We start from the raw sequence: 12,877 nt of genomic DNA, 5'->3' as shown, positions 1-12,877 counted from the left end.
TAAAATTCTATTTTCAGAGAAATGGGCACTAAAGACAAACTTACTATTTCCTATAAAGATAATTTAAAGGATTTTCATAATCTTTTTACATCAAACTCTCCGGAGCTGTGTCTTTCAAGCCAACAGTATCTCCTATAAATTTGGAGTTTGGGTCACCAGCAATTTCTTTCCTCTTTTAGAGCTGCGATTAACTTTTATGAAGAGTGAAGCCTCAACATTTTCACCTTAGATTCTTTTACATACTCTGTGAATCATGCCAGCAACAGGTAGTAAGACTCCGGCTTTTAGAGTAGTTTGGAAATCAGGAGCAACAAGTTTAGTTAACACTTCAAGGACCGAGTCACTGATTTTTGGCAGAATTATCTCAAGTCAAGGGTTCCCAGGAAAACAAGAGTGCCCCACTGACTTCCCAACACATATGAACTCTTCATTCTTAGATACTCCCCTTCTCACAATGAGACATTTTAAGGAGCATGATTCTATTTTGGTTTTTGAAAGGATGATAGCTCTGGAAGCAAGTGGATAATTACATTTGTGTTGGATACTTCCATTCTGCAACTGACTACCTACCACACACAGATACACACATTCTATCAACTACTCATTCAAAGCTTTAGTTTTCTCATGGTTTGGTGAAAATATTATGAGCTTTGGAGTTAGAAAGACCTGGATTCAAATACTGCTCTATCACTTACTGACACTGTCAGATTCTATTTTCTCGATTGTAAATATGGGGGGTAAAACGACTTACTTAGCAGAGCTTTTATGAAGGTTAAATGAGATACACTGAATATGAAAGCAACTGTCACATAATAGGTACTCCATTCATTAGTTCCTTTGTCTTAGTTATTCTTGAAAAAGGTTTTCTCGTGTTTACTTAACCCACAGGAGAGGTTAGAAATTAGGTGACTCGGGGCGCCTGGGTGGCGCAGTCGGTTAAGCGTCCGACTTCAGCCAGGTCACGATCTCGCGGTCCGTGAGTTCGAGCCCCGCGTCAGGCTCTGGGCTGATGGCTCGGAGCCTGGAGCCTGTTTCCGATTCTGTGTCTCCCTCTCTCTCTGCCCCTCCCCCGTTCATGCTCTGTCTCTCTCTGTCCCAAAAATAAATAAAAACGTTGAAAAAAAAATTAAAAAAAAAAAAAAAAAGAAATTAGGTGACTAAAAAGAATTCCCCTCGCCCATATCCCCATGCCACACCCATTTTCCTCAGAAAACATACCCCCTTCCCGCCCCCACACAAAAAAAGGAAACATGCCCAAACCCAACTGGCTGTTACTTTTGTTGTTTTTTGATCAATTATTGAGTGACATTAAGATAAAAATTGGTGTTCCTCCTTGTTTAACATCTGCTGGCTGTGTACATTTATGGATGTGTAACCAGGGTATAATTACACACTGAGGAAAGCAACCTTGTGAGCAAGGAAGTTGATGCATAAATTCCTGAGGGGCTTCTCTGTAGGAAGAAACTGCTTGATGATGAAGGACCCAAAGCCTCAATGCATCTTCAGCAGTTATCACCTAGATCTAGGGCTGGTTGTCCCCTTATGGGTATAAAAAAAAGCTTTTAATAGAAGTGAAATAACAAGGGTACAATTCACTGCCGGCAATGTACTGGCTACTAAGATTTCTGGGTCAAAGTTCTTAAAACTTCTTATAGGATGATATTAGGACAATCACAAAATCAAATGGTAAAAGTCAGAACTTGAGCAAGTGCCAGAAATTCAGTCATACTTTATTTTTATCTTGAAAAAAATCCAAAATCTAGTTTTAGGCTAGCTTGTTTAAACATGTTTACTGACACATACAGGAATACAAATGCTGTTGTTTCAATCTAAAGTATGCTCCAGTGAAGGACTCAGGACCGATGAGTGAATCTCTTTCAGACAAAATTGTTTTGGGTAGTTAGTAGTAGGAGAGACTAGTTCTGCAAGCCCACCTAGGAACAACTACATTTTCTTGTTGTGCAGACAACAACAACCTCTTAGTTCCTGGGAGCTAAACAGTGGGGAAGAAAGCCAACATTTGCAAGGCTGTAGAGCCAAGAAAGTCTGGCAATGCCTGGGGAGCCTCCACTGCACAGGCTTGAAAAGGACCAGTTCTTAGGTTTGCACATGGCATTCAAGATAAAGGAGGCACTGTATTTCAACATGAATGTCAACAGTTTGCTTCAACTGTTATGTCTTTTTCAAATAGCAGATGCAAATACAATCAAACTATGCTTTCATAAGATATTTATAAATCTACCGGTATTATCAAAACATTTAAATGACAAATGATGAATAAAGTATATTACATGTCATAGTACCAGCATTACTTCAAGCCCCATTAAGGGAGTCCTTGCTTGGGTATAATACGAATAGACCTTATAATTTCAAATTGACATTTTGTTGTTATAAAATATGGCTGTGCAAGTTAAAAATATTCTTGTGAGAACAGGAATTCAGTTCTTTTTAGTGGGGTGTTTTGGTAGTCGGTGAAATACTAATTCTAGCAGAAACTCTGAAAGTAATTGATATGCCAATAACCACACTATAGTGTATATACACCAGCTGAATAACTCGTAACTCAATCTTGCAATCCATCTCATGGTTGTTGGCTTATGAAACAAGGGGAAGATTTCCAGGGGAATAGTCATCACGAAGTTAGATGAATCAGCTGGGCTCCTATCAAAGGTGGTTACAGGCCAGGAACAGGGAGGCACAGTCTACAATCCAAGAGAACCAAAAACAACAGCTGCCCAGAAACCAGAAAACCCGTTTCAGGCCCACCTCCTTCACCAGCATTGCATGGTTTGAACTTCAATCTCCTCATGTTTAAAAATGTGGGCATGGGCCTACCGCACAGAGCCATTATGAGCTTCAGGTGGGTTAAAATACCTGTAATGGTTTATAACCCTTCAAGTGTAGAGCCAAGATAAGGTAAAACTTGAATTCGTTGTCAGGGACCCCTCAGTGATAAATCAGGAAGTAAAACCAAAGGATTCAAGCAGCAGGACTTCTGGAGACCGAAAGTTAGAAGTGCTCCTTGCAGCTCAGCTTGAGGAATTCTGATATACCCCCTTGGCCTGGGCAGCAACTGTAAATTTTGAGGGTTGCCTGCCTTGCCTCGTACTGCTTGTGCCAAGACTTTGGGAGATGAAGAAGGGTATACAAACTAGGCCTACATCTTGGTTATGTTGTTTCCTGACAAAGGCTGGGCAGAAGCCCCAAACGCAGGATCTAGACACATTACTTTTGTATTACATACACTTTAAAATTTCTGCTTTAAAATTGTTTTTTTCTGGGGCACCTGGGTGGCTCAGTCAGTTAAGCATCCAACTCTTGGTTTCGGCTCAGGTCATGATCTCACAGTTCATGAGTTCAAGCCCTGCATCAGGCTCAGTGCTGACAGTGCAGAGTCTGCTTGGGATTCTCTCTCTCTCCCTCTCTCTCTCTGCCCCTGCCCTGCTCGTGCTATCTCTGTCTCTCTCTAAATAAATAAATAAGCTTAAAAATTGTTTTTTCTTCCAAGGTTTTAATGTACTTCTATTTCTATGAATTTACATATTTCTCTCTCTACTACTTAACATAAAAATTGTCTAGTACCAAAATTAACTTGATTTCCAATATATATTACAATTTCTTCTTGTGAAACCAAAGGCCTAAATATACTCATTGTGGGAATATAAAGGAGGCAGCATCAACCACAGTGATTTCAATTTGCAGTGATTAACCTCAGGACTCAAGACCACCAGGTGAAGAATCCCAGCCCCAGATCTTATGAGCTCTGTGATGCTGACTAAATTACCATACCCTCGTGTGCCTCATGTTTCCTCAAAATGGGACAGTAATAGTACCTACCTCCCAGGGATGTTATTAATTAATTGCAGTGAGTTAATATTTGTAAAGCGCTTAGAACAGGGTCTAATATATACCACGTATGTTAAATAAACTGCATCTTTTAGCCAAATCTTTTTTTTTTTTTAATTTTTTTTTCAACGTTTATTTATTTTTGGGACAGAGACAGACAGAGCATGAACGGGGGAGGGGCAGAGAGAGAGGGAGACACAGAATCGGAAACAGGCTCCAGGCTCTGAGCCATCCGCCCAGAGCCTGACGCGGGGCTCGAACTCACGGACCGCGAGATCGTGACCTGGCTGAAGTCGGACGCTTAACCGACCGTGCCACCCAGGCGCCCCTCTTTTAGCCAAATCTTGATGGAAGACAATATTTTCACAGACATGGTCTGAAGTTGTTATTATAAACCAAATGCTCCCTCTCATTTCTTATTTTATTTGGCATATGTTATTTTGTCTCTTGACTCCAGTCACAAGATTAAAGAACATCCAACTAGAGAATCCAAAGAACTATCAGGAGCTTATGCCACTCATTCACTAATTTGAAAAAGATGAGAAGGTGTATTATGTATGGTGTCTTTACATAACTATTAGCCAAATCTCTTGTACAAGCTGTTGATACTAACTTCAGGATGCCATAACCCTAATTTCTCATAAATGAGATTCAGTTAGGGTTGTTGGTTTGAAATGGCACACAACAATGCTAAATACAGCCAACACCCACTTTCTTCACCACAGAATATTTTGCCAAGCTTAACAGCAACTTACTTTTACTTGTTTAGTTGCCATCTATGGGAAGGCAAAAAACAAAAGGCACTTGTTAATTCTGTGTTTCATTTTTCTGAGTTAGCTACAGGTTCAGCCTGTACTTGTCTTGTCTATAACTTGTTGGTGAGAGGAGCTGGGGACACCACAATGGACTTTGGATTCTCTGAGTCACTTGTACGTCCTTGGGGTCTCCTGGAACTTTGTCAAAATGTTCCCTTGTTATGAAGGGTCTCTGGTATTGCTTCATTTCCACTGAACAGGCCCATCCAGGAGATGTGCAGTGCCGTAAAGACAGCACTAAGCAAGTACTCATTCTCTAGAATAAGACTTTTCATAAATCTGAATCCTTGGAGGTATTATGATGAGGCATTTGAGTCAGCCCAATGCAGCTGTATTCTAAGGGAGCTACAAATGGCTTTTCTTACCACCCCCCACACGTGTCAGACATTCATATACACTTATCTTGAAAACTTACTTTGGGATAAGATATTGAATTCACATTTCAATTCCATCTTCGGAAAAAGCTGAGAATTCATTTTTCTGAAGTGAATATGTGGAAAGACAGCTGTTGGATGTGCCAGGCAATTTAGTATGCAAATAAAGATATTGTGTGTGTGTGTGTGTGTGTGTGTGTGTTTTAAGGAAGAACCCCTGCTTTGAGAAAACAGGCAATGCTGGACTCTCCTTGAAAGAGACTCCAGAATCTCTTGACAAAGACTGAGTAGACACCAGGTTAGCTCTTTGGATCTGTAAATCTATCTAAAGAATGTTAAGAACCACTTATTTTCAGTCTATAATTTTAGAATGTCAACATCATGTTTACTTATAATTTCAGCCAAGGTTTCAAATGAATATATCACATTTCAAGCCCAATCTTTCTTCCTAGATGTCAAAATATGACAGAAGAGCTGAAATAATACAGTCTCAGGCTCTAGATATTTTAAGGAACTGGAGAAAATTATTTAAGCATAATCCGGAATACATGATTCTCTTTGTCTTAAATGCTACTATGAAGATAAAAGTTTCCATGAACACTGGGTATAGTTTAAGATGATTATAACCTCAAGAAGATTTGGAGCCTCTGATGATCTTCATATCAGAGGGAAAAAATTGTCATTAATTATTCAATATGAGTAAAACATCTTCATCAGAGAAAAAAATTTCTGCTTCTTCAAATTTCTGATCCTTCTTCTGACCTCAGGACATTTGATTAAATCTTATTTTAAAACTTATTTTTGACAGAGAGAGAAAGCTGGGAAGGGGCAGAGAGAGAGAGGGGGAGAGAATCCTAAGCAGGCTCTGCACTGTCAGCAAAGAGCCCAACATGGGGCTCAATCTCAAAACTATGAGATCATGACCTGAGCTGAAATCGAGTTGGACACTCAACCGACTGAGCCACTCACTTGCCCTTAAATCTTCTATTTCTGCCCTTCATGCATCACCATATGCTACTTTATTCATTTTCATCTGTATGCTCCATTCTCCACTAGTGTGCAAGTTTCTCAGGAACTATGACCACTTCTGATTTCATTGTTCTATTTCGCAGTACCTGATATAGAATGAGTGCTCTGTAAGTGTTTGTTGGCCATAAGAAACTTCTCTAGAATTTGATTGGTAAACATTTCAATAAGAAGATACAAAAAGGGGCACCTGGGTGGCTCAGTTGGTTAAGCGGTGGACTCTTGATCGCGGCTCAGGCCATGGTCTCACGGTTCATGGGATTGAGCCCATGTCAGGCTCTGTGCTGACAGCATGGAGCCTGCTGGGGATTCTCTCTACTTCTCTCTCTGCCCCTTCCCGGCATGTGCACACACACTCTTGCACTCTCTCTCTAAATAAATAAAAATTTTAAAAATTATCATTTGATTTAAAAAAAAAAAGAAGATGCAGAAGGGAATTTGTGCCAGAGAATAATCTATCATTAATGCTAGAAAAATGATTTCATGAACAGAATCTGTAAATCTTTTGTACAGTAAGTACAACATGAAATAGAGATTAAGCATTATTTGATAAAAATTTCAAGGTAAACAGAAATACATGCAATTCAAGATTCAAACTGTCTTACCAGAAATCATTGTTTTAAATAAATAGATCAACTTTTTCTGCATGGACATCCCTGAAACACACTGACCCCCTAGGTGAACTCAACTTTAAGACAGACATGTGTTTTTCATATTCATAGTAAGATGGGCATTTTGAATGAATATTTGGAGTTAGAAAATGAATTTCAATATCTAGTATGTTTGCTGCATTGCTTTAATCACGAATAGTAAAGCAGTGATTTACTGTCTTGTCCTTCCAAATAAGATTTATAACTAAAAGCTAAAAAAGAAAAAGGAAGTGAACCCAAGCCCAGCAGTTCTAAAGGTCTCCAAGAGCATGTACATCATTTACATATGGACTAAGAAGATCATGACTGAAAGTATAGAAATGGATAAAGTACTACAACAACAGAGAGAAGGCGGAAAGAGTTAGTCTATACTGAACTCTGATGCCAAAATCACTTCAGGAGAAACTCCTCTAACTTCAAGTATAAAGTTCACCTTTTGCTTCCTCACTCAGAGGTATTAAGACTTTTAAGTCACCGAATGCATAAAGGGCCACTCTTTTATAGACTAACAGGCACATCCAGATATCCAAAGGTACTTCAGGGCTTGACAGACCTAGTTACAACTCCTGGGCCTCTTAAGTTGCTTGACTCTACTTACAGTGTGAAAACAGATCTGTTGATGCTGCCTCCATTGCTCTGAAGACAAGAATCACAGCCATCACGGCCCCTGTCGCTCTAGCTTCTACCACCTTTCATCTGTCCAGCACCTGCCTTGGGATAGGCCCTGTGCCCCGTTTTACATGTATGATATCTAATCCTCTGAAAGCCCCATAAGGGAAGTGCTGGCATCTCCATTTCACAGGTGAGGAAGCTGAGGCTTCAGGAAACTTGGATCCAAATGGCAGAGGCAGACTTGAAACAGTCTGTCCAACACCACAGTCTCTGCCTTTTCCACTGCAGAGCTACTATTTTTAAGATATATATTTAAAAAAATTATTTTTATTTTTTAGAGAGAGTGGGGCAGGGGAAAGGAGCAGAGGGAGAGAAAATCTCAAGCAGGCTCCATGCTGAGTGTGGAGCCCTACACAGGGCTCGATCCCACAATCCTGGGATTGTGACCTGAGCCAAAATCAACAGTGGGACACTCAATCGACTGAGCCACCCACGCGCCCCTCAGAGCTACTATTTATTGGGCATCTGTTCTCTTCCAGGCACCGTGCCAGTTGCTGAAAATATATTAAGTCTCAAAAACAATGCTCAGAGGTAGGTTGCAGATCATGACACTGAAGTTAGACCAGAGAAGTAACTTCCCAAGAAGCTCACAGCTAGTAAATGACGGAGCTCAAATTTAAATTCCCGGCTCATCAGTAGTGAAATAAAACCTATAATTTCAAATTCTTGCCTTTGGCATAAAATAAATAAGAAAAGCAACCCAGTATTAACTGGTTTAGATATAACATTGGATAAAACCGAACCAAACTAGCCATGTCCTTTATGTTAGAAAATAATTAAACCTGTTTAGAGTCCTAAACACCAACTCAGCCAAAAAAGACTGAAAACTAGAATCCACTTTAAGTCATGAAGACTAACACTCTACAGTTCCGGAGTGCATTCAAATAACATTTTAAATAATTGTTCCTTTTCTGAAGGAATCAAACATCACTTTATCCTCACAACATTCTAGAGATATATCAGGAAATAAGTTGTTTTCTCTCCAGAGAAGGGAAAGGTCCATTGAAGTACAGAAAAATGGGACTGTGTACTATCCAGAAACTTGAGCCCGCAAACCCTGACTTGGAGGTAGGTCTGTGCCCACCCAGTGAGGATGCTCTGCCCTCAGGCACTGGCTGCATTTTTCCTCCAAAGGAAATGAGGTCTGCAGATTTTCAGAGGATTATGAGGCTCCCCACCACTTGAGTTTGGCTCTTTGGCAGACAGCATTAATGCTTGCTTCTATGTTTGGGGTTCAATTTAGTTTAAGGGTAATCATTTTCACTTCACTGCATTGACCTTTAGCTAAGAGCTAAATAAAGGAAATTATAGAAGGAAGCACCATTTCCATCATATAGCAGAAAATAAACACATAAAATTACTACAGACAAGGAGGTATAGGCAAGATAGTAGTTAGAAAAAAGAGAAACAACCTTCCATTTACTGAGTGCTGAAGATGTGCCACTCACTGTTCTGAGCACTTGACATGTATCAACTTGTTCATTTTTATAACAACTCTTATTATGCCCCTTTTATGGATGACAAAACCAAGGCACAACTTGCCCAGGATGACATGGCTGTTACACTAAGTAGATGAACAGGGATTTAAACCCAGATAGAGAATCCACACGCTGAACAAACTGTTTAAAAAATGGAGTATAATTCCAAACTTGATAAACACGTGCCACTAATGGCTGCTAAGGTTAAGTCCTGCCACAGGTCGCCACACCCTATCCATATCCTCTCCACTGGACCTTTTAAGGCAAGACAATAATGGACTAGACAGGGGATGGGCTGCCCAGGAGCAGGAGGGCAACAGCTCTATTTCTATGAAAAAGAACATATTAACAGGGGCGCCTGGGTGGTTCAGTCGGTTAAGTGGCCGACTTCGTCTCAGGTCATGATCTCGCGGTCCGTGAGTTCGAGCCCCGCGTCGGGCTCTGTGCTGACAGCTCAGAGCCTGGAGCCTGTTTCAGATTCTGTGTCTCCCTCTCTCTGACCCTACCCCGTTCATGTTCTGTCTCTCTCTGTCTCAAAAATAAATAAACGTTAAAAAAAATTTTTTTAAAAGAACATATTAACATGTTTTACCAAAAACGAGCTGAAAAAAAAGGGTGAATTTTAGGAAGAGAGGCAGCAATGTTCAAATTATTTGACATTAAAGAAAATGACCATCATTGGTTTTTAGAACATCTACACTAAAAGCTGAAAATATTGGCAGAATACAGAAATTTGACCACAATAGACTTTAAACCATCTTTGGAGTGGTAAGCTCTTCCGGGAAGGGAAGCATTTTTTCCCCCACCCAACCTTATTTTTTTCTATTTCTTCCACTAAGATCTTGGCATTTATAATGATGATGATGATGACGATGATGATTTTACATTTACTGAGTTTCTACTTTGTATCCAGAAGTGTGATAAGAGTTTCACATTTAAAACATAAACTCATCTGATACAACAGCTCTCCATAATCACTATTACTATTTTTCCATTTTCTGAATGAAGAAACTGAGACTCAGAAAGGTGAAGCGACTTGCACAAAGTCACACAGCCAGGATACAAATTCATTCTTGTTTGCTCTAAAAGCCCATAATAGTAATCATATATGTCCAGCAAAAACACGCGGCCACCTGACGGTCCCATCCCCATATAGAGACAAAGGCCACAGTGAGCGCTGCACGATTCGCTGAGTTCTACCACCTCAAGTCCTGGACAGAAGTGAATGGATGTGGTCCAGACCCCTCAAGAGAGCCACGCTGGCCAAGGCTGACCAGAAACCTAAGTGTGCCTTAGACTAGAAACAGGTACACTCTCTCAGAAGTAAATACAATATTTATGGAGATGATCTAACTAGGAAAACATCCCAAAGACAGACCAGTATGTTTAGTTTGGGGAACATTTGTTAGTACAAAGTTCATCACAGCTCTGAGGGAAAGAATAAAGCGCTTCAAGACTGAATGAAAATACAACTACTTGAGAAGAGAAGCAAAAGCTCCTATTTTAAGTTTTAGTCTAAAATGGATTTGCATTTGAAAATATTGTCTATGGCTGTGTATGATTCCATTTTGATAGACAGGAAATGATGGGAGCATGTCAGAGGGAAAAAACCATCAAGGAAATGTTTGAAGTATCTATGGAGGTAATTGGAAAAACACTTCAATGATGGGTACATCGTTATTAAGTAACATTTTTTCTAAAGAAATTTCAATTCGTAAGTGAGCACAGGAAGTCTTTGAATAAAGAAAAATATGTTCTATGACAACGAATTGTCACCGTGGATGATAAAAATATGAGCAAAAATAAAATGCCTTCTCTCTCAGCACTCCTCTCCAATCCCCTCCCTCACACATACTCAGAACATCCTGAACCACTTGGACTTCTCAGCAAGTGCCATGGTCTTCCCAGTGTTGGTGATGCTTATAGTGCATCCTCAGCCTGGAAGTCGTGGCTCCTCCCCTTTTCTGTCTGATTAAACTACTCAGCCTTCCTCCTCCGGGAAGCCTTCCTGGGTCCCCTCTTCTGTGTTAACATCTATCCTAGGATTCATCCCACTGTTTACTTGTCGGTCTCCACAAGAGACTAAGAATCCTTTGATTACAGAGATCACTCTCATTGCTTTTTATATACCAGCACTTAGTTAAGGCGCCCAACACAGTTTTACTGAGCCAATAAAAACACATTGCAAAGTTAAGACTCTTTTAGAAATGAAAGGAAACTATATCTAAAATGCGAATTTTGCACTATTTTATTCTGGCCCTCATAGTTCCCAAGGGTGTACTTAAAAAATACGCACAGCAGGATTTACTGGATATTGCCAACTGTCCTTCATTAAAACTATTTTATACCCCCAAACCACAGAAACATATTGTTACTTCAAACAGATTATTGTTCAACGAATGGATCAATTCAAATAGTATAACAGTAATCATACAAAGTGTTGATAAAAATTTAAAGAGCATAGTGGCAGTTATATTTTAAATAACTAGGTGCTGCCTAGAGCTGCCTAGTTCTGACACTGATTCCAATGGGGACAAGCCATTCACCTTTTGGTTTCAGGTTCTCCACCCATAAAAATGGGGATAATATCACTGCCACTTCCTCCTCCTTTCAGGTCCTATGAGGCCAATGGAGGTCTGTAAGAGTGGAGATCTTCACTATTAATAAAGGCACCATTATCAAGGTTCCTATTCACTCAGGTGGCAATAATCCTTCACTACCGCACCCCTTCTTAGCAGGTTAATAAAGTCTTTTCTTGCATAAAGTCTTTGCCAGTCAAAACAAAAGGCACATGGGTGGGCACAAGTTCCTCTCGCTGGTGCTTGGTCTGAGCCAGAAGCCACGAGGAACCGGAGGCCACGAGGACCCCGCAGAGGCCGCGTCTGTGCCCCTCTGGACCCCGTTACACCCCTGCCGGGTGAAACGGACTCTGGGCCTTTCCCCCGCTCCGGGTGGGGAAGAGCGCGGCTGCCGGTGGAGACGACTCGTGTCATGGGTCATCATAGCCCGGAGTAGCTTGGGGGAAAGGTCGTGCGACTCTAGGGCGCGGGAGAGGAGCTTACCTGGCTTCGCAGAGAGGCGCCGGGGGCGGGTGTGGAACGAACACCCCACAGTCCGACGGCGGAGGCTGCTGCTTCTTCTTGGAGCGCCAGATATGGAAAGGGGTGTGCTTCTTGGGGGTCCTGGACGGACCGGACTCCGCGTGGTCGCCCCGAGGTGGCGACGACAGTGGCATCTTCTTGTCCGCCTCCTCCGCCGCCCGGCCCTTGTGGAAGAACATACCTGGACGCCAGCTCGCCCGCCTTTCCCAGCGCGCCGTCGGACCCCGCCCCCTCGTCGCCGGTGCGGGGGACGGCAGAGGGTTAGAGGACGAGGACCGAGCAGCGCGCGAGCAGCCCGGCAGCCCGAGCCCTCCGGGCTCAGGCGACTGCTCGGCCGCGGCACAGCGCCCCCACGCGGCGAGGGCGGCACCCGGCGCGAACCCAGGTGCGGCGTGCGCGGTGGGAGCCACAGGTGGAGTCGACACGCCCCCTGTTCCCACCCTGGGGACGCCCGGCAGCCGTGGAGCAGCGACACCTGCTGGACTCCCTGGGAACTACCTCTCCTGACACGGCATCGCCGGCTCTGGGCTGGGAGCCAGAGCTGGGTCGGATTTCGACGGCGCCCCTGGTACGCGGGCCATCCGTCGCCTGCGGAATTGTTGGCCACTTGCGGCCTGTGTCAGGCTGGCGGGATGAGTGGCTTACCCAGGAGCCCCGCCTGAAGAAGGATGGGAGAGGTGCATCCCGTGGCCGGGCCACCCGGCAATTAGGACTGTTCCACTCTGACCTTTGGGTGGCTTGGGCAATGTCACATGTTGGCTGGCTTCCGTTCTTTTTTTGTAAACACGCGTGCCAACTCCTCTCCTCTCCCTTCAAGAGTCTAAGTAATTAATTTGTATTTGCATCTCATAAATCGCAAAAGGATAAAAAACAGAAGGGAATTGGGTATATTCCCCAGTTCCCAAAGGGCTCCCT

General features: G+C 42.4%; 1 protein-coding gene across 1 annotated transcript in view; it reads right to left on the bottom strand.

The window, feature by feature from the left end:
• Positions 1-12,162, bottom strand: part of CRYBG1 (crystallin beta-gamma domain containing 1) — a 186,400-nt gene extending 174,238 nt beyond the window's left edge. Inside the window, exon 1 of the mRNA XM_086707515.1 lies at positions 11,924-12,162. Within this exon, the coding sequence (XP_086563641.1) occupies positions 11,924-12,141 (218 nt within the window). The 5' untranslated portion in view covers positions 12,142-12,162. The remainder of the gene's footprint in view (positions 1-11,923) is intronic.
• Positions 12,163-12,877: the final 715 nt, after the last annotated feature.

The sequence above is a fragment of the Puma concolor genome, chromosome B2 (assembly GCF_028749965.1).
Source record: "Puma concolor isolate L17-30 chromosome B2, mPumCon1.1.hap2, whole genome shotgun sequence".
NCBI lineage: Eukaryota > Metazoa > Chordata > Mammalia > Carnivora > Felidae > Puma > Puma concolor.
Note: the sequence above shows the minus strand (reverse complement) of the source record. Positions and strands in the feature narration are given on the sequence as shown.